The sequence below is a fragment of the Canis lupus genome, chromosome 28 (genome assembly GCF_048164855.1).
Source record: "Canis lupus baileyi chromosome 28, mCanLup2.hap1, whole genome shotgun sequence".
NCBI classification, from domain to species: domain Eukaryota; kingdom Metazoa; phylum Chordata; class Mammalia; order Carnivora; family Canidae; genus Canis; species Canis lupus.
This window is the reverse complement of record NC_132865.1, coordinates 5,695,233-5,717,655: the sequence shown is the minus strand read 5'-3', so window position 1 is coordinate 5,717,655 and position 22,423 is coordinate 5,695,233. Positions and strand designations below refer to the sequence as shown.

General features: G+C 46.9%; 1 protein-coding gene and 1 long non-coding RNA gene across 11 annotated transcripts in view; both read left to right on the top strand.

Moving 5' to 3' along the window:
• Nucleotides 1-18,543, top strand: part of LOC140620131 (uncharacterized) — a 111,458-nt gene extending 92,915 nt beyond the window's left edge. For 6 of the 10 annotated variants that reach the window (XR_012019866.1, XR_012019871.1, XR_012019861.1 and 3 more), the window contains 4 exons: nt 1,042-1,184; nt 13,682-13,778; nt 15,884-16,069; nt 17,496-18,543. This is a non-coding gene — a long non-coding RNA (uncharacterized lncRNA). The remainder of the gene's footprint in view (nt 1-1,041; nt 1,185-13,681; nt 13,779-15,883; nt 16,070-17,495) is intronic. The other 4 variants (XR_012019870.1, XR_012019869.1, XR_012019864.1 and 1 more) reach the window with 3 other exon arrangements.
• Nucleotides 18,544-21,435: 2,892 nt separating this feature from the next.
• NECAB1 (N-terminal EF-hand calcium binding protein 1) overlaps nt 21,436-22,423 on the top strand; it is a 185,932-nt gene continuing 184,944 nt past the window's right edge. The window contains exon 1 of the mRNA XM_072803962.1: nt 21,436-21,590. Coding sequence (XP_072660063.1) covers nt 21,492-21,590 — 99 coding nt within the window. The 5' untranslated portion in view covers nt 21,436-21,491. The remainder of the gene's footprint in view (nt 21,591-22,423) is intronic.

The following is a 22,423-nucleotide window of genomic DNA, read 5'->3' as shown; positions in this document are numbered from 1 at the left end:
ATGAGGCGAGCCAAGAGTTTTTATGCAGTTGCACAGTGTAAGAAATTGCTTCTATTGGATAAATTTATTTGAAGGGACAGTAAGAGAGAGAAATCAAATATTTTGGTTACATACTTAATAGTCATGCTTGCAGAGCTCAGTTTTTGCACCAGCAGTTACCGGGTACTAACCAAGTCTATACCTGCATTGCTAAGTCTATACCTGAACTGTATCATCTGGTTTCATGGAGTGTGTCCTATTATATGACAGATTAACTGTGGCACAGAGAGTTTTACTGGTTTTCCCAGTCTCCCAGCTGGATACTGTAGAGGAAGAATGTGGACTCCACTACATTTTATGTATTTTAAATTACAATGGGCTCTGCCTGCAGTTTTGAATGAGCCCAAAACAAGAAGTGGTTAGCATTAATTCCCCGGCTGCACAGCCAGACTCAGTTATCTCTGCAGCATGATACACAAAACCTACACTTTGAACCACAAAAACCGTCTAGTCTTAGTCTAAGAAAGAAGGGGTATATGAATTCCAATAACTTCCTTATAGCAATAAAAAAAAAAAAAACCCACGCGTTTCATTCAACTTCAGAGGTATGAATGTATGGCATATACACAATATGATATTCATAATTAGTTCTTATAAAGCAATTTTCATCCCTGAAGCACTTTATGAAATTAACTAATTAATCTTCCCCATATCCTATGAAATTAACTAATTAATCTTCCCCATATCCTTCAGAGAGAGATAACTGTACTCTGTCTGCAAAGAGCCTCTGTCATGGGACTGAAAGTGCTTTATGAATATTACATACAGGGATAAGCAGGCTCCAGGCACTTCAGATACACACAGGCTGACTTTGGGGATATTAGTATTCACTCATTCACTAAGCAAATGTTTATTTAGTGTCATTACTAGACATCTGTAACTGTGGGACTGACGTCCCCAGGAGGTAAGATAGTGTGTGCCTGAAGAATGCAGTAGGGATTATGAGGGTAGGCTGTTCTCTTTAGAAAAGACAACAAATCCCTCTTGACCTCTTTGCCCCAGAAATAGAAGTGGTCTCCTGAGAGCGGTCCACCCACATGCAGAGGCCTTCTCTTCTACTCACGTTTTTACGACGGCGGAGTTGACTCCTGGTTTGGCTGCCGATCATGGGTTGCCTGGAACTTGCCCTGCAGCCTCCAGTGTGGGTATGTCTTAGTCATCGTAGCTGGTGACACTGCTCACTGCTTCCTTTTCCAGGACTGTCCTAGTCCCCCCTCTCAACCACAGCCTGGAAATAATTCAGCATCCCTAGCCCAGAAAGCTGGGGTTCGGTGTGAGTCTAGCACTGAATGTTAGCCTAGTAACACTTTTTGAAAAGTAGGCTTGTGCCTTAGATGAGGCTCCTCAGAAACAGACTCTGAAGGGGAACACTGGTGCAAATGACTTATAGAGGGAATACTTTCAGGAAAAAAAAAAAAAAAAAAAAAAAACAGGCAGGGAGTGAGAAAATCAGGACAGCGCAGCACGAGTGGGGAATGTGGTTCACCCATGGTTCCAGCCTGCTCTCCTACCTCTGAAGTGCAGTTCTCATTCCAGAGGCAAGAGAGCGAGGCTGGTGTATGGCCATGTTAGTTAGTCATTGGAAGATGAGCCACCTTCACAGAGGAACCAGGTCCACAACTGAGACATCTCTGGGTGAGGTGGCCCTCACCAGCCTTGCAAAAAAAAATTGTCAGAAGCCAACACACACTGGTGCGTGTGGTAAAAGGCCTCTGGGCAGAGCGTCACCAGCCTCTGCTGCACCCTGCTTGGACCATCCCAATCCACTTATTTCTGGCATTAAGTTTTCCTGGTACACTCACAGCTTTTTCTGGCTTCTGTTTGGTCATAATTTCTGTGTAAACCTACAAAAGGAGCCTTAGGTAGAACACACTATAAATCTACTGCTTTCTGTCCCAATGAAGAAACTGAAACTCATTATCACGTGACCTCCATACTAGTATTCAGTATCTCTCTCCTCCTCAGCGTATACTTTCGATGGTCTGGATGGCTTGCCTGGTGATGGAGCTAGACCCACAGTCCCAAAGGCACTAAGCCTCGGGCTGCCATGCCCCCTTTCAGATCACAGTTGTATTTGCCCATTTCGATTAAAATCAGGCACGGGAGTATACCTAGAGATGCTCAGTGGATAGCGCGCGTGCCAAGCGTATTTCTCCTCGCCTCTCATCTAATACCTCCTCAAAATGATTTGTATGGTACCTCATTTCTTGGTCTGCTGGTCTATTGGAACAATGATCCCAAAATAAACAGGCAGGGGCCATAGCTCTTTGTTTAAGGAGACTTTCATCGTCCCTGGATGGAGTATTCCCTTTCTGGAAACCGGGATCTCTAGTCCACAGGGCCTAAAGTTACAGAAGTGGGAAACACAAATTTCCTGAGAGGGTGACTGGGAATAATGATGACTGGGTCATTCCCACTTCTGCACCTTAGTTCCAACACCCACGTACTCTGTCTATTGGAGATACAATACCATGTAATAGATGCTGAGATAGGGTATATGATATAAAAAACAACAACCCTGTGAGTATGGGATATTCTCCTCGAAGATGCCCTATATACCCGATATCAGCATCTATTACATGGGATCCCATCATCATGGGCCCACTGCTGTACCTCCTTTGCTGGAAAGTGAGTCTCTTTGTCCCAAGTCATAGTCATACAGGATCCCATAAAGAAAAATCCCATTTTTTGATTACGATACAAGCTGGGGCACTGCGGGAAGGAAAAGTAAACCCCTACTCTATGTTAGGATGAATTACTGTCCTTTCTAGGGTAGAAGGGTTTTATGTAATCAACTACAACTGTCTGATTGGTCACCTTAAGAGATAATGTCATATCAGATGCTCAGGATTGCTCTTTCTTACTGGGAGGTCAGATACTCCGCAGGGGCATTAGCTAGATCAGGCTGGTGAGAGAGTTCCTGTACATTCTGAACCACGCAGAGCCTCCATGTTTACAACTATGACTGTTCCCTTGATGGGCCATTGCATAAGCATAGAAGTAGACGAGGACAGAAGTTGATAAGTAATCCTGTCCACGTGGCGCTTCTGCACTGGATGCTTTCCAGTGGACGGTAATGCAGAACACAAAGATATTGACACTTCGTGCCCCTTCCCCTAAATACATTCACGTGCCTCTTTCCTGGGCCTCCTTGTGCCCAGTCTTCTCATCCTGCTTCTTCCAGGACTCTGACCAATCAGCCAAACCATTCACCACTGCCTAGGATTTTATATACATTCTTAATTCAGGCCATTTTTCTTTCCACACAAAGTATGAGATTCTCTGCACAGAAGCTCTATTTTTTGGGAAGATCTTATCTCACCACCGTCTTTCAGAACATCCCTGCCTCATCAATCCATTTTCAATTTGTAGCACATAGTGAGCTAAACTGTCTGTGAACCAAGCCTAGGCTTTCTCCTCTTCCATCATCTGATCTCAGGGAGCCCCATGAGGCCGTATCTCTGAATCTACGGGAGATGGATCACCTGTGCTTGTATATGACTCTTGCCTCCTAGGCATGATTAAGTCCAATCTCAGATATTTCATCTTCACTTCGTGATGGATTTCTGCTGATTACATGACATAGTGAGTCTGACAGGTCTCAGCTCATGATAGGTAATTCTGACTGGATGGTCACTTAATAAATTCCATGATCAGAAGCTCAATATTTGCTGGGGCTCGTGAAGGATGCCAAAAGTTGGTTTTCAATTTTTCATACACTTACCTGTTCCAGATAACATAGCCTTTTTCCAGAATCCAAGGTGTCTGCACTATAATTCTCCTACTGGATTTTGCTAGAAACTCCACACTGATAGCTATGGTATCACAGGATCTGCTGAACCCAGTGACCCAATTGGTAGGGCTGCTTGTACTACAAGCCTAACTCTGCTACAGAATCCTTTGGCGCTCTGAATCCCACTCAAAACTGATAGCCTTCACATAACTTGATCAATGAGTGGAAACAGCATCTACAAGAGCAATATATGCTGCTTCCCAAACCCAAAGAAGCCTATTTAGTGCTGTGCTTCTTTCTTAGCTGCAGGAGCGACAGGGTAAGATAACGTGTCCTTTACCATGAAGAAGATGACTAACATTGCCCCCACATGACTCTTCAAAGTTTTTCTACTATAAGAGCCTTCTGATATATTTTAGAGTTTTGCTCTTACCCTCCAGAGAATGTGTGTTTTACCAGGGCATCTGGAATACTTGCCACATCCTAGTTCAAATAAAGTGACATCAGCAATATAAGGGACTAGTGCTAATGTTCCATGGCGTATCCACATGATCCAGGCTCCCTTGAACTATATTGTAACAGATACCAGAACAGTTAACTCTCACTGGAGCAAAACCATGAATGTATAACCACAGGCATCCCATGGGAGCGTGAACAGTTTTCGTTCTTTCTTTTTGATAGCTGGAGAAGGATGCATTACTAGATCGATAGCTGCATACCACACACCAGAAGCTGTATTGATCTCTTTTATTAATGACAACATTTGGCTTAGATGGCTGTTGGGCCAAATTTGTAGCATTTGCTGTTATCCACCAGAATCTATTCAGTTCTTGCAGGGGCCAGCCTGATGAATTAAGTGGGGATGTGATACTCCTCTATCCTTCCAAAGTGCCACTGATCTCTGCTGTTCCACTCAACGTGTGATCCTGGTTTTGGTTTATTATATTGGTTTGAAAAGGGAAGCTTCAGGAGATTTCACTTGGCCTTTGTCTACCCTAATAGCTCTTCTTCCACGGATCAAGAAACTAATAATGTGAAGAGTCTGCCTTTTACCAAATATGTTCATTCTCATGTGACATTTGAGAATTGAGGAAATGACCACTGGCTGGGTCTGTGGGCCTAGGGAGCACCTGCGTAATATACACAAGGCAGTTCTCTACTTATTGCTTGACTTCCATTCACTGCTGTTGTAATGGGGGGAGAGGCTCATGATGGCACTTAGTGTCCAAGTTTAGTATCAATTCAGACTCCAATTTGTCAATCCAGCAGCATCCCAGCGTATCATTAACCAGGAAATACCTGCGGGTAGATCTGGGAAAGGACTGAGGAATTACAACTTGCTGTAGGCCCGCAGTGGTCTTTATACAAGGAGACTCAGCAGCTTCCCTTTTTATTGAAGAATTCTGCAGAGGGATTCAAGTCTAAATCAAAATTGGAAAAGGGATCATGCCTGTCTCTTGGGCTGTGTGTGTGTGTGTGTGTGTGTGTAGGCTCTCCATATATTTTGCCTGTAAGAACATTGTTTTTTACGAGCTATCTCTGTAGATATTTGTAGTAAATTTTAAAGATCTAATTGGCTTTATTAAATGACTATCAAGTAGAGGGGAGCTCCAAAGGGTTAGAGGAAGGGAAAGGTTTTTTAAAAGTACAGAGAGTGGAAAAAAAGGAAATTACTAGCAAAAAATCCAATGTAGGCAACGCTGCCCTCCTCAAGGGCCTATCAGTAAATTTCCTAGGGCTGACCTGGAGATTCCCATGTTGACTGGTTAAATGTTAGATTTTGGGGTGGGGGCTAGAATTACAGTTAGCTTAGGTATTAAGTCTTGGTTTACTGACTTGGTCTTTACCAACGCAATGCCATTTTGAGCCTGTGGTCTCTTTTCAACACCAAATTCCCCACTGTTTTACTCAATCTGCATGTTGGAAAGCAGTGTTTTCCCCTACAAACCTCCTTCATGTGGGTCTCCTCTGACACGGGGTGCTCGTCGTACTTCCTAGATGCCAGGCCCCACTTGCCAGAGGCAGGTCCCATCTGCCTCTCACTTCTAGTCACTCTGCGCTGGCAGGAGGCCGACCTGCCTCTGGAGAGAGTGCAATGGAGTCTACTGGCTCTCGTGCTTTGGAACTAATAGTTTTATGAAGCCAGAGCCAGCCTGAGACTCTTAGAAGCTTCAAAACCACTGTCATTTCATTTATTCAACTTCAGTGCTTTGGGATACATTTTTATTGCATCACTGTCTCATTTTGCAACTCAGTATCATTTTCAAGCAGGATTTGTTCCTGTCACATGAAATGATAAATTTGTACATTTGGAACTGCAAATCTAGTTATTCATGCTTTATGTAAGCAAATTAAATTTTTTCTCTGGGATTATTGACAATATCTAATATTATGAATTCTATTGGGGGAGTTGAAGAAGAATTTTAAGAGGCAGGGTAGTTTGCAAACTGACTGGGTGTGTTGCTCTGAGGAGGTAACCAAGAAGAGGGAGCACATGCACTTCCTGCGGGAGGACTTCACACCCCTCCCGGTGGACATAAGGGTGGAGGGAGAGCGGACAGCTGAGTGTGTTGGAGCAAAGACGAGGATGGCACAAGCAGACGTGTGGGAAAGGGAGGGGCAGGAGGAGTGTGAGGACCTACTGTCAGTTTAAAACATGGTCCAAATAAGTGGCTTTGAAGATAGTGCGGAAGCACATCTATAGAAGTCCTTGGTGGGCTTTCTTTCCTTCTTTTCTTTTTTTTTTTTTTAAGATTTTATTTTATTTATTCATGAGAGACACAGAGAGAGAGAGAGGCAGAGACCCAGGCAGAGGGAGAAGCAGGCTCCATGCAGGGAGCCCGACGTGGGACTCGATCCCGGGTCTCCAGGATCAGGCCCTGGGCTAAAGGCAGGCGCTTAACTGCTGAGCCACCCGGGCTGCCCAGAATGGGGGGCTTTCAATGTATCTTTGCTTCAGTCTTGTTGCTTGAGAGTTAAATCTTCATCAGGTGAATTCATCATACTTGGTAATAATGCCATAAATTAATCCATAATATTCTGGATTATTGATATACCCACTAATCCTTTCCAGGTGAGAGTCACATTGGGCCTACCAGAGTATAGCAGAGCCGGAACACGGGTTCCTCTGGTCTCACGTAGAACGAGTGCCATGATGCCATCAATTAAGCATCGCTCTTGACGTGAAATGTTTAAAGACAAGGAATAACTTCAGAATATTTATGATTATAAAATAATATATAATCACTATAAATTTGTTTAAGTACAAGAAAATATTAAGGTAAAAACTAGAGCCATTTAAAATATCACCACCCGGATAAAATGGCCACTAATATTTTATATTGTAGAAATCTTTCCTCCTACTATCTCTACGCTTACACACACACACGCGCGTGCACACACACACAGTCACATTCTCTTTACATAATTGCATACATTCTATCATATGTTAGATATTGTTTTTAACCAGTTTAATACAATGTTGTATACATTAAAATTTATTGGACTAAACCTCTATTCATGAAAGTTTGAGTTGTATAGAAATCGGGGCTCATAAACCATATTACAATGAATGTACAGTGTACATCGATGCTGATCCAATTCATATTCTTCCCCAAATGTCCTTGGCCCCACCTGCCTGCCAGGCCTGCAGCGGCTTTCTCGGGAAGCTCAGTGGAGAGGAGAGCTGCACTGCCTCTGCACTGGCCCAATCTCCTAGCTCTGGGGGCTGTCTCATCTCCCCCAAAGATGAGAGTCTAGCCTCAGCTGGATTCGAAGGGACCCATGGTGGGATGCCTGGGAGGCTCAGCTGTTGAGCCTTGAGCATTGAGCATCTGCCTTTGGCTCACAGTGTGATCCCGGATTTCCTGGTTTCCAGCCCCAAATCGGGCTCCCTGCAGGGAGCCTGCTTCTCCCTCTGCCTAGGTCTCTGCCTCTCTCTTTGTGTCTTTCATGAATAAATAATTAAAATCCCCCCCCCCTTTTTTTTAAATAAAAAGCCACAAAAAAAACAAAAAACAAAAAACTAAACTAAAGGGACCCATGGTTCTGACTCTTCCCACCACTTCCCAGCTCTGTTCTGTGGGAGGGGGGGGAAGGAGTGACTTCCCAGGACTGCCTGGATGAACCAAGTAGCAGTCTGGAAGTGCAAGAGTTCTTAGTACCTAGAGGGATCAGGTAAGGAGGGAGGGAGGTTAAACTGACCAGGGAAAGATGACAGGTGGATTGCTGCCCTCCTTCCTCTAACACCAGGTGGGTTCCCAGGTGCAGTGGGGCTGCACAGCCAGACCGGAGAAATGTGGCCTGAGCTATTGACTGGCTTTATTTTCTTGTGATACTGTGGCCACCTCACTAAGTACCACTTTTTTTTTTTTCCTCCTTCCTTTCCTGCCAGGCTTCCCTATTACTGCCCTAAGATTGAACCTCTCCACAAACTTGAACATTGCTTCAGACTCTTTTCTGAGCAATCTGGGCTAAGCCATCTTTTTTTGTGATGTTGTCTGCTTATCCCCTTAGAGAAATGCCTGGAAGTAAACTACTTGGCTGAAGGGCATAAACAATTTTACTTGAATAGGAGTTGCCTAACTACTCTCCACACAGATTGAATGAGTTTACCTCCCTCCCATCAACTGAATGCTAATGTCTTTTTGAGCCTGAACATGATGGACTGTGACATGAATTCTTTTTCTCACCTTTAATCTTTTTTTTTTTTTTTGTCTTTTGCTAAAATGAACGTTAAATTCATGCTGTTTCTGAAAGAAAAATTCAATAGCTCAAAGCAGTTCAGCCTGGGGAAAAGTGTTTAATGGTACATTTTAACATTTTTTTTCTTGTTTACCATTTGTTCTCAAGCACCGCTCCCATGAAAGAAACTAATATAAAACTCATCTAATTTAAATATTCTTTTTTCATATGAGGTACTGTTTGCTGAATTTTAAGTTTTAAGAGAACAGAATAAACATGGCAATTTATCATGTAACAGATTTTTATTCAACAATACTTGCTAAGCCACTGCAATGCATTAGGCGCTTAATACACAGTGGAAAGGAAGCAAGACACATTGGCCTCTGCCTTTTTTGAGTTTACAGTCTGCAGACATGACAATGGACAGTTTGCACAGTTTGAATGTTTGGGTAGAAAAAGTATGGAGCCCTGAAAGGCCTGCCTGAGGCTTCCCAGGGGAAGTGGACTCTAAAGTGAAACCTAAAGAATAAAGAAGGATTGGGGAGGCAAAAGCATGGAGTCTGGAACTGTGTGTGTGTGTGTATGTGTGTGTGTACACATTACATGTGCATGTAAATGCAAGGATATGTGCGTGTGCGTGCTCATGGGGAAATCATGGCCGGCTCATGGGGAAAGATGAAACTGGATTTTGCAGGGTCTTGAGAATAACAAAAAGGACACAAAGTTTCACTTGCACTGAATCCAGGGTCAGCCGCGGCCACTGACTACCCATGAGCAGAGAGAAAATTGGAATCATAGGTTGTAAGATCATTGCTCTGTGGGTTGGAGAACTGATAGGGGAAGGAAACGTGAGAGATGCGGAGTTCCACGAAGAGGCTCTAGCTTCAGGGGTGAGGTGCTCCAGAAGGAACTGAGGCAGAAATGCAGACAAATGAAGGGCAATGGATTTCAGAACTATTTATGTTGGAATTCATGAGACCCGGTGAATGACTGGATTTGTGAGGGGTGAAAAGGGTCAAGATGGTTCCCATTCTCCTTAAAAAAAAAAAAAAAAAAAAGAGTAAAAATTTTTTTCTTTTTTTTTTTTTAAGATTTTATTTATTAATGAGACAGAGAGAGAGGGGGGGAGAGAGAGAGAGAGGCAGAGACACAGGCAGAGGGAGAAGCAGGCCCCACACAGGGAGCCTGACGTGGGACTCGATCCCGGGTCTCCAAGATCAGGCCCTGGGCTAAAAGCGGTACTGCTGAGCCACCAGGGCTGCCCAAGATTAAAAATTTCCATCAAAGCTTGCCCTGTTCTTTTGCTCATATTCACAAGGAGCTATGAGGAGATTTATGTCACTGCTTTTTATATAAATTAATAATGATTAGATTTATTGACCAACTATTTTGAGCCAGGCGTGGAACAGTCTGTGTAATCGTCACAGCCCCCCATGGGGTGAGTGCTATTCTCATTCCCACTTTCAGATGAAGAAACTGAAGCGCAGGTAGGTTAAATGATTTGCCTAAGAGCACACAAGTCAAAGTGGAAGAGCCTGTGCATGACCTAGTGTGCAGGCGCGTTCTCTCTCTCTCTCTCTCTCTCTCTCTCAATATTATTATGATGGCTCCCCTTAGCAAAAATGAAAGAGAACCCAGTGAAGTTGGGAAATTCTTTTAAACCTAAAGCAATTTTGCCCATCAGAATACTGGCGGTTCATTTCAAAAGAATTTTTTTGAAGGCCAATTTCTTAGGAAGTAGGTGTCAGTTAAAGGCTAACGGGCAGAATGACACAATTATCAGTTTTTGTTTTTCTTTTCCCTTCTTGAAATATGACTGATATTTTCCATTTTAAAAAGAGTGACCCAGGGCGGGGGTGGGGGGTTGGGGTAACTGGGTGATGGGCACTGAGGGGGGCACTTGATGGGATGAGCACTGGGTGTTATACTAGATGTTGGCAAATTGAACTTCGCTAAAAAAAAAAAAAAGTGTGACCCCCTTTGGGGTGCCTGGGTGGCTCAGCTGGTTAAGCACTTGACTCTTGGTATTGGGCTCTGGTCATGATCCCATGGGTGGTGAGCTTGAGGAGCCTCCCACTATCCCCTCCTAGAGCCCGCATCTGGCTCTGGGCTCAGCAGGGCACCTGCTTGAAAATTCTCTCCCTCTATCCTTCCCCCAACTCGCAGGTGCCTTCTCTCTCTCTCTCTCTCTCCCTCAAATAAATAAATCTTGAAAAAAAAAAAAGTGTTGTCCCTTTAACCCCAAACCTCTCCCTTTTTTTTTTTTTTTTTTTTAACATACCGATTAGAAGCTGGGAAGGAAACTGGAAGGAGGAAGTCATTGCCATTGTTAAATTCTGAGAATTTTCCCAAGTGTAATTCAGGCTGTAAGTTACTTTAGTAAATTAGACACTTCAAAAACTTTCCCTAAGATGTAAATAAAATGTTGAATCTTATATGGTTCTTAATACTTTGAGTCGGCTCACCTCAAGAATGTACTATAGTCCAAAGGACTAGTTGTTTCATCACAAAACATATCAATGTATATTATGGGTTCTGAAGCATCCACTAGAACAATTATATGATTAGAATATGGTTTCCAACTCTCCTACACTGAGAAGTAGCTTAATAAATTTAATAGGAAATCGTTTTTGAAAAACGGTTTCAAATAACCTTGGCTCACTTACAAACCAGGAAACATTTCAGCTTTTGGGAGTTCTGTTTTGGAGAAAACAAGTAGTCTGTTTTTACAGATTTCCCTAATTAGAAGTTAATCTGCACTTTTCAAGGAAATGTTACAACTTTTCTTCCACAGAGGAGCAACCAAGTGGGAATAATGCTAAGCAGGGTGAAAGCAGGCACTTCAGTCTCTCCATAATTTCAGGCATATGAGAAAGTCATTTCTAGGACAGCACTTGCCAGGGTAGAGCGTGGGCACATTCACATGATCTCTTAACACCTCTTTGAGTTTGGTAAAGTCCATAGCATTGCACACGTAATGATGACCCTACTGTGCACTGGTTTCTGACTTATTCAGACAATATCAATGAAAGCTTCCTCTGCTTTAAGTGCTGGGGACGCAGTGAGGAACAGAATATTCAGAGTCTGCCCACACAAAGTGCTCACAGTTGAATTTATGTCCATTCTCATAACCGCACAAAAATCTGATAAAATGGTATTAAGGTTCAGACAGATTAAGCCACTTGCTCACAACTCCAGAGCTAAATCTGGCTCCCCTAATCCCACCCTCCTGCATCCTGGGTCCTCAGAATTCAGGAACACATCCCCAGGAACTCATTGTGAGATCCCCAAATGTCCACATTTATATGAAGAACCTTAGAAAGGAAGGAAGCCTGTTTCTAGGGATCCTTGGGGCATCTACAGTGTTGTCAGGTGCCCCCTCCCACCTCTTACAGGCCTGAATGTTTTTAAACATAGATGCTTATTGGGACACCTGGGTGGCTCAGCAGTTGAGTGTTTGGCTTGGGCTCAGGGCATGATCCTGGATTCTTGGGGATCGAGTCCTGCATCAGGCTCCTTGCATGGAGCCTGCTTCTCCCTCTACCTGTGTCTTTGCCTCTCTCTCTGTCTCTCATGAGTAAATAAATAAAAAATCTTTAAAAAAAACATAGGTGCTTATTAAAATTATAATAGCTACAACTATAGGGTCAACTAATCTTTGACAAAGCAGAAAAGAATATCCAATGGAAAATAGTCTCTTTAACATACTGGGAAAATTGGACAACATGCAGAAGAATGAAACTGAACCGCTTTTTTTTTTTTTTTTTTTTTTTGAACTGCTTTCTTACACCATTCACAAAAATACATTCAAAATGGATGAAAGGGATCCCTGGGTGGCTCAGTGGTTTAGCGCCTGCCTTAGGCCCAGGGTGTGATCCTGGAGTCCTGGGATCGAGTCCCACATCAAGCTGCCTGCATGGAGCCTGCTTCTCCCTCTGCCTGTGTCTCTGCCCCCCTCTCTCTTTCTGTGTCTCTCATGAATAAATAAAATCTTAAAAAAAAAAAATGGATGAAAGACCTAAATGTGAGGCAGGAGAGCATCAAAATCCTAGTGGAGAACACAGGCAGCAACCTCTTCGATCTTGGCCTTAGGAACTTCTTATTCAACACGTTGCCGGAGGCAAGGGAAACAAAAGCAAAAATGAACTATTGGGACTTCATCAATATAAAGCTTCTGTACAGTAAAGGAAACAATCAACAAAACTAAAAGGTAGCCTACGGAAGGGTCAAGAAGATACTTGCAAATGACATATCTGATAAAGGGCTGGTATCCAAGATCTATAAAGAACTTAGGCGACTCAGCACCTAAATAACACCTACTAACTGCCAGTTAAGAAACGGGCAGAAGGCATGGATAGACACTTTTCCATAGAAGACATCCAGATGGCTAACAGACACATGAAAAGATGCTCAACATCACTCATCATCAGGGAAATACAAATCAAAAACACAGTGAGACGCTACCTTACATGTATCAGGATGGCTAAAATTAACAACAAGAGAAACAACAGGTGTTGGCAAGGATGTGGAGAAAGGGAAACCCTCTTGCATTGTTTATGGGAAAGCAAACTGGTGCAGCTACTCTGGAGAACAGTTTGGAAGTTCCTCCAAAAGTTAAAAATAGAACTACCCTATGATCCAGCAGTTGCACTATTAGATATTTACCCAAAGGATACAAAAATTGAGATTTGAAGGGGGTACCTGCACCCTGATGTTCACAGCAGCATTAGCAACAAGAGCCAAACTATGGAGAGAACTCAAATGTCCATTGACTGATGAATGGATAAAGAAGATGTGAGATATATATATATCTCAGACATAAAAAAAAAACTCTTGACATTTGCAAGGACGTGGATAGAGCTAGAGAGTATAATGCTAAGTGAAATAAGTCAGAGAAAGAAAAATACCATATGATTTCACTCATGTGAAATTTAAGAAAGGAAACAAATGGACATAGTGGAAGGGAGAAAAAAAGAGAGGGAGAGTCAGTCCATAATAGATTCTTAACTATAGAGAATAAACTGAGGGTTGTTGGAAGGAGGCAGGTGCGGGATGGGCCTAGATGGGTGATGGGCATTAAGGAGGGCACTTGCGATGAGCACTGGGTGTTGTATGTAAGTGATGAATCACTGAATTCTATTCCAGAAACCAATATTGCTCTGTATGCTAAAATTTAAATAAAAATAAAATTATAATAGCTATTACCTATATTTTCTATTTTCGAAGCTTCCGACTCCTCCTCCAGATCTTGAAGTCCCCCTGCTTCGTCTCTGTATCTTTTTATCATCAATTCACGTAATTGGATATTATGACAAGGAAGCAGGTAACATCCTTCATTCTCTTACTCTAATTCCTTTGATGACTATAAGATTTATTTAATCTTTCTCTCTTTTACTCATTCATTCCACATTTATTGAGTGCCTACCGTGTGTCTAGCAATTTACCAGACACAAGATACAGATGAAAAATGCAGTTCTTACTTTCTAGTATCTCAGAGTTTAGGCAGGGAGGTAAGCAAAGAGGATACTAAAGAATTATTTTTTAAAAAAAATGTGAGAAGGGACATGACATGGGCATGTAGAGAGTGCTAGGGAAACCCCTCACTCTGGGGATTGGTGGGGGCAAGAGGGGTGAGTGAGGAAAAGATGTCTGAGTTGATTCTTAAAATCCTGACTAAATGACGGGCAGGCCAGTTAAGGGAGGTGTTTATTCTAGGCAGAGAATGCCAAGGGCAAGAGCCCAGGAGCCTGGGAGAGCAATGCATATCCAAGGATCTGCCAGTACTGATAAATAGCCATATACGCGTGCCTGCCATTATTTTAGTGCAAGGTCCCATGCTAGGTGTTTCACATGCATTATTTAACTGAATCTTCATCTAAACCGTGCTCAGTAGGTAGCATTCTTATTTCTATTTATGAGTTGAGAAAAAGAGAGGCTCAGTCAAGTGCCTTAGTGTTATCCAATGGTGATAAAAAGGTAGGCTGGGATTTGAGCCCAGGTCTTTTAGATGAGAATCTGTCCGCTTACCCACTCCATTCCACTCCAGTAAATCTGCGTGGTTAGAATGTTGAGGCTGGGGAGGAGGTAGAGGGAGAATGGTGAGAGATGACTGAGGCAAAGGTGATTGTATCTTGAAGGCTCCAGTGAGCCTCTGAAGGATTTTCAGCAGGTGTATGCTATTCTGAGATGTGTATTTTAGAAGGTTCACTCCGTAGAAGGTGGAAAGCATGGAAGGACAGGTTGGAGGCAGGGAAACCAGGCAGGTGGCTGTGGCACTGCTCCAGGGGAGAGAGAACAGTTACCTGGTCTCTGGTGGTGGCAGTGAGGATGGAGGTAGGGGGTGGATTCCAAGATAAACTTTGCAACTGATTGAATAGGGGTGAGAGGCAGTGCTGGAAGGATCTGAAGTTATTCCCAGATTTCTCTTTTGGATGGATTGATGAAGGATGACAGTCTTCAACAAGATATGGAGGATAGGATAATTAGGAGAAAATGACGAATTCATTTTTAGACATGTTCAGTTCAAAACGCCTTAAGAAATATCCATAAGGAGATGTGCACCAAACAGACTGAAATAAAAACCTCCAGGAGGGGAGGGGTCTGCTGGTTGCAAAGTCATCAGCCTGAAGACCAATGGTAACAATGGGATTGGATTAATACCTGTGGGTGAGAATGGGAGCCACAAAGAAAGGAAAAGATGAATCAGGGACACTGTCTAGAAAACATTAACATTTGGAAGAATTAGAAGATCCATAAAAAAGACTGAACAGAGGATGAGGCTAAGAGTTTCAAGGAGGAGGGAGCAATCAGTGGAGTCCAAGGCTATCGATCACAATCTCATAATAACAGTGACCACCACTGCTCACCAGAACCCTGTTATAAAGAAAACCACAGGCCCCAAATGGTGTCCGTAAACCAAGACTTAATACCTACCCTGACCACAGGGAATCCCCCAGGGGATGTGACCTTTCAGAGTCAACAAGGGATTTCCCGGTCAATGGTAGGACATTTCTGATAGATGCCCTCTGTTCTCCTTAGGAGGGCAAACTTGCCTACACAATACATTCCTTGCTAATAAATTCCTTTTTTCTTCTTTTTCCACTCTCTCTGTGCCTTTAAAATCCTTTCTTTCGTTGACCTCAGTGGACCCCCTTCTACTTGTTAGATGGGATACTGTCCGCCTCATGAATTGCTTAATCAAGCCAATCGGATCTTCACATTACTCGTTTGAATTTTGTTTTTAAGCACCCTTCTGTGCCAGACACCCTGCCATGCATTTTATGTGAAGTCCCTCTGGCCCTTCCACCGTGGTGGATGCAAAGTCTTGGTGCTGCTGGGGATAATGACGATTATCTTTGTTGAGCACTTTCTCTGTGCCTAGTGTTTGCTAAGCCCTTTGCACACAATACCTCAACCTTGTTTTTACAGATGAGAAAATTTGCCCACGAAAAGGAAGAAGATGGACTGTAGGAATGCACATGGCTGATGGATAATGCTGGATATTTGAAGTTTGTTCGATTTGACAAGATGCTAGAGCTATTAAGTCCATTAGGCCACGGATGGCAACTTTATTTTGCTCACACAGTGGTGTAACAGAAAAACATCAACCCCAGGGTAAAATAGCTGGTAGGAAAATTGCCATTATTTGTTAATCATTTTGGCCCCTGGCACTTACTATTCTGAGTCCTCATCTGACCGGCTACAGTTACAGAAAGGGCCGAGCGGAAAGGTACTAATGGGGACCGTGCTCTGCCCTCCGCTATCCTTTCTCCGCACTCACTGCAAAACCTGGTGTTAACTCTTGTCTCACTGCATTAAAACTGTCTATTAAAATAGTGTCTCTTTAAGTTGCATGTGTTTTGCAAGGGCAAGGGCCAGTCTTTCTTCACATCTCCCCAGCTAGGCCTGTCAGCTGCTTGGCATGAGGCAGACACTAAATAAATGTCTGAATAGGATTATTCTTTTGGAACCCTTTCCCCCCTGGTGAACAAATGGAGAAATTTGGACTGACTGTACCCATAGTTCAAGCATCAAAAACCAACTCTTACTAACTTTCCAGAGTTTCCTAATAGGCTTTTCCATAGCACAAGGCAGTATGGAAAACAGTATGGAGCTTGCTCAAAAACATTAAAAATAGAACCACTGAAAGATCCAGTCATCCTACTTCTGGGTATACATCCAAAGGAAATGAAAACAAGATCTTGAAGATATATCTGTGCTCCTGGGTTCATCGCAGCATTACTCACAGTAGCCAAGATGTGGACACGACCTAAGTGTCCACTGATGGATGAACAGATAAAGAGGCTGTGATACAGTCACCACGAGAAAGAAGGCAGGCCTGCCATTTGTGACACCGTGGCTGGGCCTTACGGACATCATGCTAACTGGAATAACCCTGACAGAGGAAGATACTACTGCCTGGTATCGTTTATACGGAGACTTAAAAATGTTGAACTCCCAAAAACAGACAGAGGAGAGTGGGCACGGGCAGTCGGTTGCTTTTGTCCACTGCCATCAAGAAGTTTCCCTTCGTGGCCCTCGATCCAGACTTAAAGTCCCAAGCAAAGCGTCCTGTCAACTGAGCCTAGACCTTTCTGCTCCCTGACAGATATGTGATCTGTCCCTGACCCCTGGGATCATCTTCCCTCCTCAGAAGAGACACATCCTGCCCCTAATCAGGATCCTCAGCATGGGAACATTTTCCCTAAATGAGGAAGGTTTGTTGGATCTTGGGCTGCCCAAGCAATGAAAATGTCCCCTAAACTGATGGGAAGTTTTCAGAATCATTGCTCCAATGATTCCACAGAAGGAATAACCTTCTGTAGAATTTTTAAAATGTAAATAAGATCGATTCCTGGCCCTCTGAAATGGTTTAGATAATAGTTCCTCCATGAAGCAGAGATGGATTGAAATATAGTATGTTCCTGCACAGCTATCATCTCCTGAAATGCTAGAAATACCTTCGTGTCAGTGTCTTATCATAAGAAGCCCGAGAGCTGGAATCTAGAATTACAATTCTTTTTTTTTTTTTTTCCTCCAGGATCTTGCTACAGAGAATTTGGTAAGGAGATGCATTTCCTCCCCCAAGTCGGCTGTCTCCATTCGTAACTGATACTACATACAGCAGGGAAGCATCTGTGTTTCAGAAAAATGATGTGTGAAAACAGTTTTCAAAAATGCACGCTTTCTACATTAAAAAAAACTAAAAATATGTTTGGTTACCACTTTGCAGAGCCTATTGAATTTGGCTGTGAATGGGAATCTAATTGCCATCCGTTTCTATTGGAGCCTTCTACGAACATGACATTTCCATTAAAAAGAGAAGTCGACTATGGCATTATGGTGTGTATGCTGAAATTGTAAAAAAAAGAAAAAAACTGAGGACTGGTTGGTCGTTTTATAATTTATATTTCTTCTTTATGGCCCATTAGAGGAAATAAGCAAAGCCACAGGTACAGAAAATAGCATTTGTATTGGTGGAGGTAAAAGGAACATTCTTACTGAAGTGTTACAAATAGCTCCCTGGTTTTGAAGGATGAATAGTGACTGACTCCTCTCCTGTTTTTCATGTAAAACCAGAGAAGATCTCCTTTGTCACCGGCTCTTGATACTGTGGGATTGGCATCAGAACGTCCCCACGTGCAGCGCTGAACCTAAGGGCTGAGGGACCCACGGCTTGGGCTGGAGGGACCAGACTGAAACTGCACTCGTCGCAGAAATATCTGTCCGCTGCTCCATGCGTGGCAGGAGCACATAGTAGCATATTTTCCTAAACTTGGTAGCCCGATGTCGATGATCGGCACCCCTTCTCCTTCTCTTTTTTGGCATTTCTTGTTCGGTGACCCGAAGCCCAGCACCCCGTTTGTTGAGTCGGACAATCTGTTTTTAATGATTTTGTTTTTCCTTTTGGTGCCCACCTGGCCCAGGGAAGGCGCTATTCCAGCAGTGCGGATAATAAGATTTACAGTTAATAAGGTGAAAGCACACAACGATGCCAGATTAATATTTCTCAGGCACTGCTCCAATTAACGTCTTCCCCAATTAATCTACTGTCTCTAACTCCCAGCCTAATTAAATCCAGAGTTCTACCCCTGGACGTCAAGAGTCTTTACTTCACGGCCTCTTCCTGTCTTCTGACATCTTCTTCTACTATTTCCCTAGCTGAACAGTGTAGACCAGCTCCGTGGTTCTCATTCCTGGCTGCACATCAAAATTACTGGGGGGGGGGGGGGGAAGCTTTAAAAAACAACAACAACAACAGAAAAAAAAAACCCACTGATGCCCAGGGCCCCCACTGCATGCTAATTGAATATGAATCTGAGGGTGAAGGACAGGCATCAATTTGGTTTTTCTGTTTTTTGGAGTTTTTAAAAGCTCCTTATTGTGGTCGTCTAGTGCTATAAAACAAACCACCCAAGACTAATTTGTATAAAACAGAGACCATTTTAGTTTGCTCCCAACTCTGGGAGTCCAGAATTCAGAAGGAACACAACACTGATGGTGGGTCTCTGCTCTACGATGTTGGGGTCCTGGCTAAAAAAAAAAAAAAAAAAATCACAAATGGTTAGGCGTGTCTCAGGTAGCTAGGTGCTGGAATCATCTAGAGCCTTCTTTGTTCACTTCTTTGCAGCTTGGACCGGGATGCCTCAAAGGCCGGGCTCCGCAGTACTGTTAGCGCCTCCCAACGCTTCCCCAGAGAGCCTCCCCTGAGCATCGTGGCTCCACGCAGTCAGCTTGCCCCCGGGAAGCCCACGAGCAAATATTCCCCCAAAAAAGGTGGAATTGTGGGGCCTTCTCCCTACTTAGCTTCGGGAGGCCACATAGCATCACCTCGGCTGCCTTTTATTCATGGAAGCAGTCAGGGTCACTCAGGGAGGGGGCCCACTTCTCTGTAGGTAGGAAGCGCGGCGATGAATTTGTGGCCACATCGTCAAGTTGCCACACATCCTTGGTGAGTCCACTGTAGAGCCAGAGGTGACAACACCTGGATCCATGTCTCGCACACCCTGACCTGCAGGGCAGGGCTAGGACCTGGCGCGACATTGAAAAGGAAGCCACTCTCGGGATCATGCAAGCGCAGGGGAGCATCTCCCTATGATTTTGTGCCCAAGGTGCTTTCCTGGCCTCATCCTGGTCCTGGCCCTGCCCAAGGGCACGTGTGTATGAGTCGTGGGTGGGGCAGGACTTAGATCCCCAAGTCTCAGACTTTGATATTCTAGTTCAATAAGCCTGGAGTAGGGACTGGGATGCTGTATATTTTCACAGAATTCCGGTGGACTGATTGCAGATTCCGTGCGGTTTCCCGGTACCCCGCCTTTGCTCGGGCTGTCCCCCCTACCTGGACCTTCTTCTCCTTCCATTTCTTTCTTTCTTTTTTTTTCTCTCCTTCCATTTCTATCAAGTACCGAATATCTAGCAACGTTTACCATCGATTGCAAATACTGTCCCTTTTATCAAGCAGAGGTCCCAACAGCCAGAGTATCAAACTGCGCCCCCTAAGAGACCCGGAACACTTTATATCCCTTAGCACTCACATTTTGTTCCATCTTGTTTGTGGACATACCTTCTAGAAAGAGCATATTCCCTTCCTTTTTAAAAATTTTTAAAAAGATTTTATTTATTCATGAGAGGCAGAGACACACGCAGAGGGAGAAGCAGGCTCCATGCAGGGAGCCCCAGGCGGGACTCGAGCCCGGGACCCCAAGACCACGCCCTGGGCCCAAGGCAGACGCTCAGCCACGGAGCCCCCCAGGGATCCCCAATATAGTCCCTTCCTTAGGGGGCCACAGAGGAGGTGTGGGCCGGCCCCATGCACTCTGGTAAGTGGCGTTGGGGTAGGCCAAGGGGCTATTCTCGGAGTCCTCTTCTCAGGCTGCTCAAGTCCTAACCCAACAAGCGCCGGTGTGTGCCTTGCACATCTCGATGCCCAAGGAGCAGGGGACAGCTCTCCTGCTGGAAGGCGACAGTCTCATTTCCTGCGGCCTTGCCAGACGCCCCCAAATACTGAACAATGACCCTCGTCTAAATGCTTATGCTGAGACAGGACTTGCATCCTTCCGTGTGACCTCTACTCGTCTACTCTGGGCATCGTCTTGCTTGAACTTTCCCCAGATCCTCCCGCCTCTCCGCAGGGCCCGCAGCACCGCTCCCGTTGGGGGTGCAGGCCCACCTGGAGGCCTCGGGGGCCTTTCGGGGACCACCATCCTTGTCACCATTTTACCCATGAAGAGAGCCGGGGCTTGAAGATCCGCCGACTTCCCAGGTCACAAGGTCGCGGAGCAACTGAGGCAGGCCTCGGAGATTCCAAACCCGACTGATGTGACCCCCAGGCCGATCCGCACCCCGTCGCCCCAGTTGTGCGGCCCTTGAGCCCACCCGCCCGTGCGGGGCAGGGGCAGACAGGTCCCGACCCTCTAGGACCGCGGCTCCCCCCACGGCGCAGGCTCCGGGCGCCCTCCCCGTGTGCTCGGGGACCCAGGGGCGCACCCGCTTCTACTCGGCCTGGAGGGGGCGGCGGGGCGGGGGGGTGAGGGGGGCGGCGCGCCGGGCCGGGGCGCCGGGCAAGGTCCAGGGGGTGGGAGGGGCGCTGGGCAGGGGCGCGGGGGGCGCCGGGTGGGGGCGCGGGGTTGAAAGGGGCGCTGGGCAGGGGCGCGGGGGTCGCGGGGCGCCGGGCGGGATCGAGAGGGTCGGAGGGGCTCCGGGCGGGGTCGCGGGGGTCGCGGGGGCGCCGGGCGGGGGTCGCGGTTGGGGGGGCGGCCCGGCGGGGGCGCCGGGCGGGGTCGAGGGGGTCGCGGGGCGCCGGGCGGGGGCGCGGCTGTGCGGAGCGCGGGGAGGAGCCGGAGCGGGCGCCGGCGGCGGGCGGAGGGGGAGGCGCGAGCGCGGAGGGAGCGGGGAGCGGGGAGCGGGGAGCGCGGGGGGGGCCGGCACAGTCGCGGCGGAGCGCGGAGCCATCTCCCGCCCGCCCGCCCGCCCGGCAGCCCCGCCGCCCAGCCCCGCCGCCCAGCCCCGCTCCGCCGCCGCCGCCGGGCTCGGGAGGATGGAGGGCTCCCGGGAGACGTCGCCGTCCTCCACCAACTCCTCGGAGGAGCTCAGCTCAGCCCTGCAGCTGTCCAAGGGCATGTCCATCTTCCTCGACGTGAGTACGGGCGGCGCAGTGGGGTCGGGGGCCGCCGCGCTCCCCGGGGGGTCCCCTCGCGCTCCCCGGGGCCCCCCGCGCTCCCCTCTCCCCGCGCCCCCCCCTGCGCTCCCCTCTCCCCGGGGACCCCCTGCGCTCCACTCTCTCCGGGGCGCCCCTGCGCTCCCCTCTCCCCGCGCCCCCCCCTGCGCTCTCCTCTCACCGCGCCCCTCTGCGCTCCCCGGAGCCCCCCTGCGCTCCCCTCTCCCCGTGCCCCCTGCGCTCTCCTCTCCTCGCGCCCACCCTGCGCTCCCCTCTCCCCGGGGCCCCCCGCGCTCCCCTCTCCCCGTGCCCCCTGCGCTCCCCTCTCCCCGCGCACCCCTGCGCTCCCCGGGGCCCCCCGCGCTCCCCTCTCCCCGTGCCCCCTGCGCTCTCCTCTCCCCGCGCCCCCCCTGCGCTCCCCTCTCCCCGGGGCCCCCCGCGCTCCCCTCTCCCCGTGCCCCCTGCGCTCTCCTCTCCTCGCGCCCACCCTGCGCTCCCCTCTCCCCGGGGCCCCCCGCGCTCCCCTCTCCCCGTGCCCCCTGCGCTCCCCTCTCCCCGCGCACCCCTGCGCTCCCCGGGGCCCCCCGCGCTCCCCTCTCCCCGTGCCCCCTGCGCTCTCCTCTCCCCGCGCCCCCCCTGCGCTCCCCTCTCCCCGGGGCCCCCCGCGCTCCCCTCTCCCCGTGCCCCCTGCGCTCTCCTCTCCTCGCGCCCACCCTGCGCTCCCCTCTCCCCGCGCACCCCTGCGCTCCCCGGGGCCCCCCGCGCTCCCCTCTCCCCGCGCCCCCCCTGCGCTCCCCTCTCCCCGCGCCCCC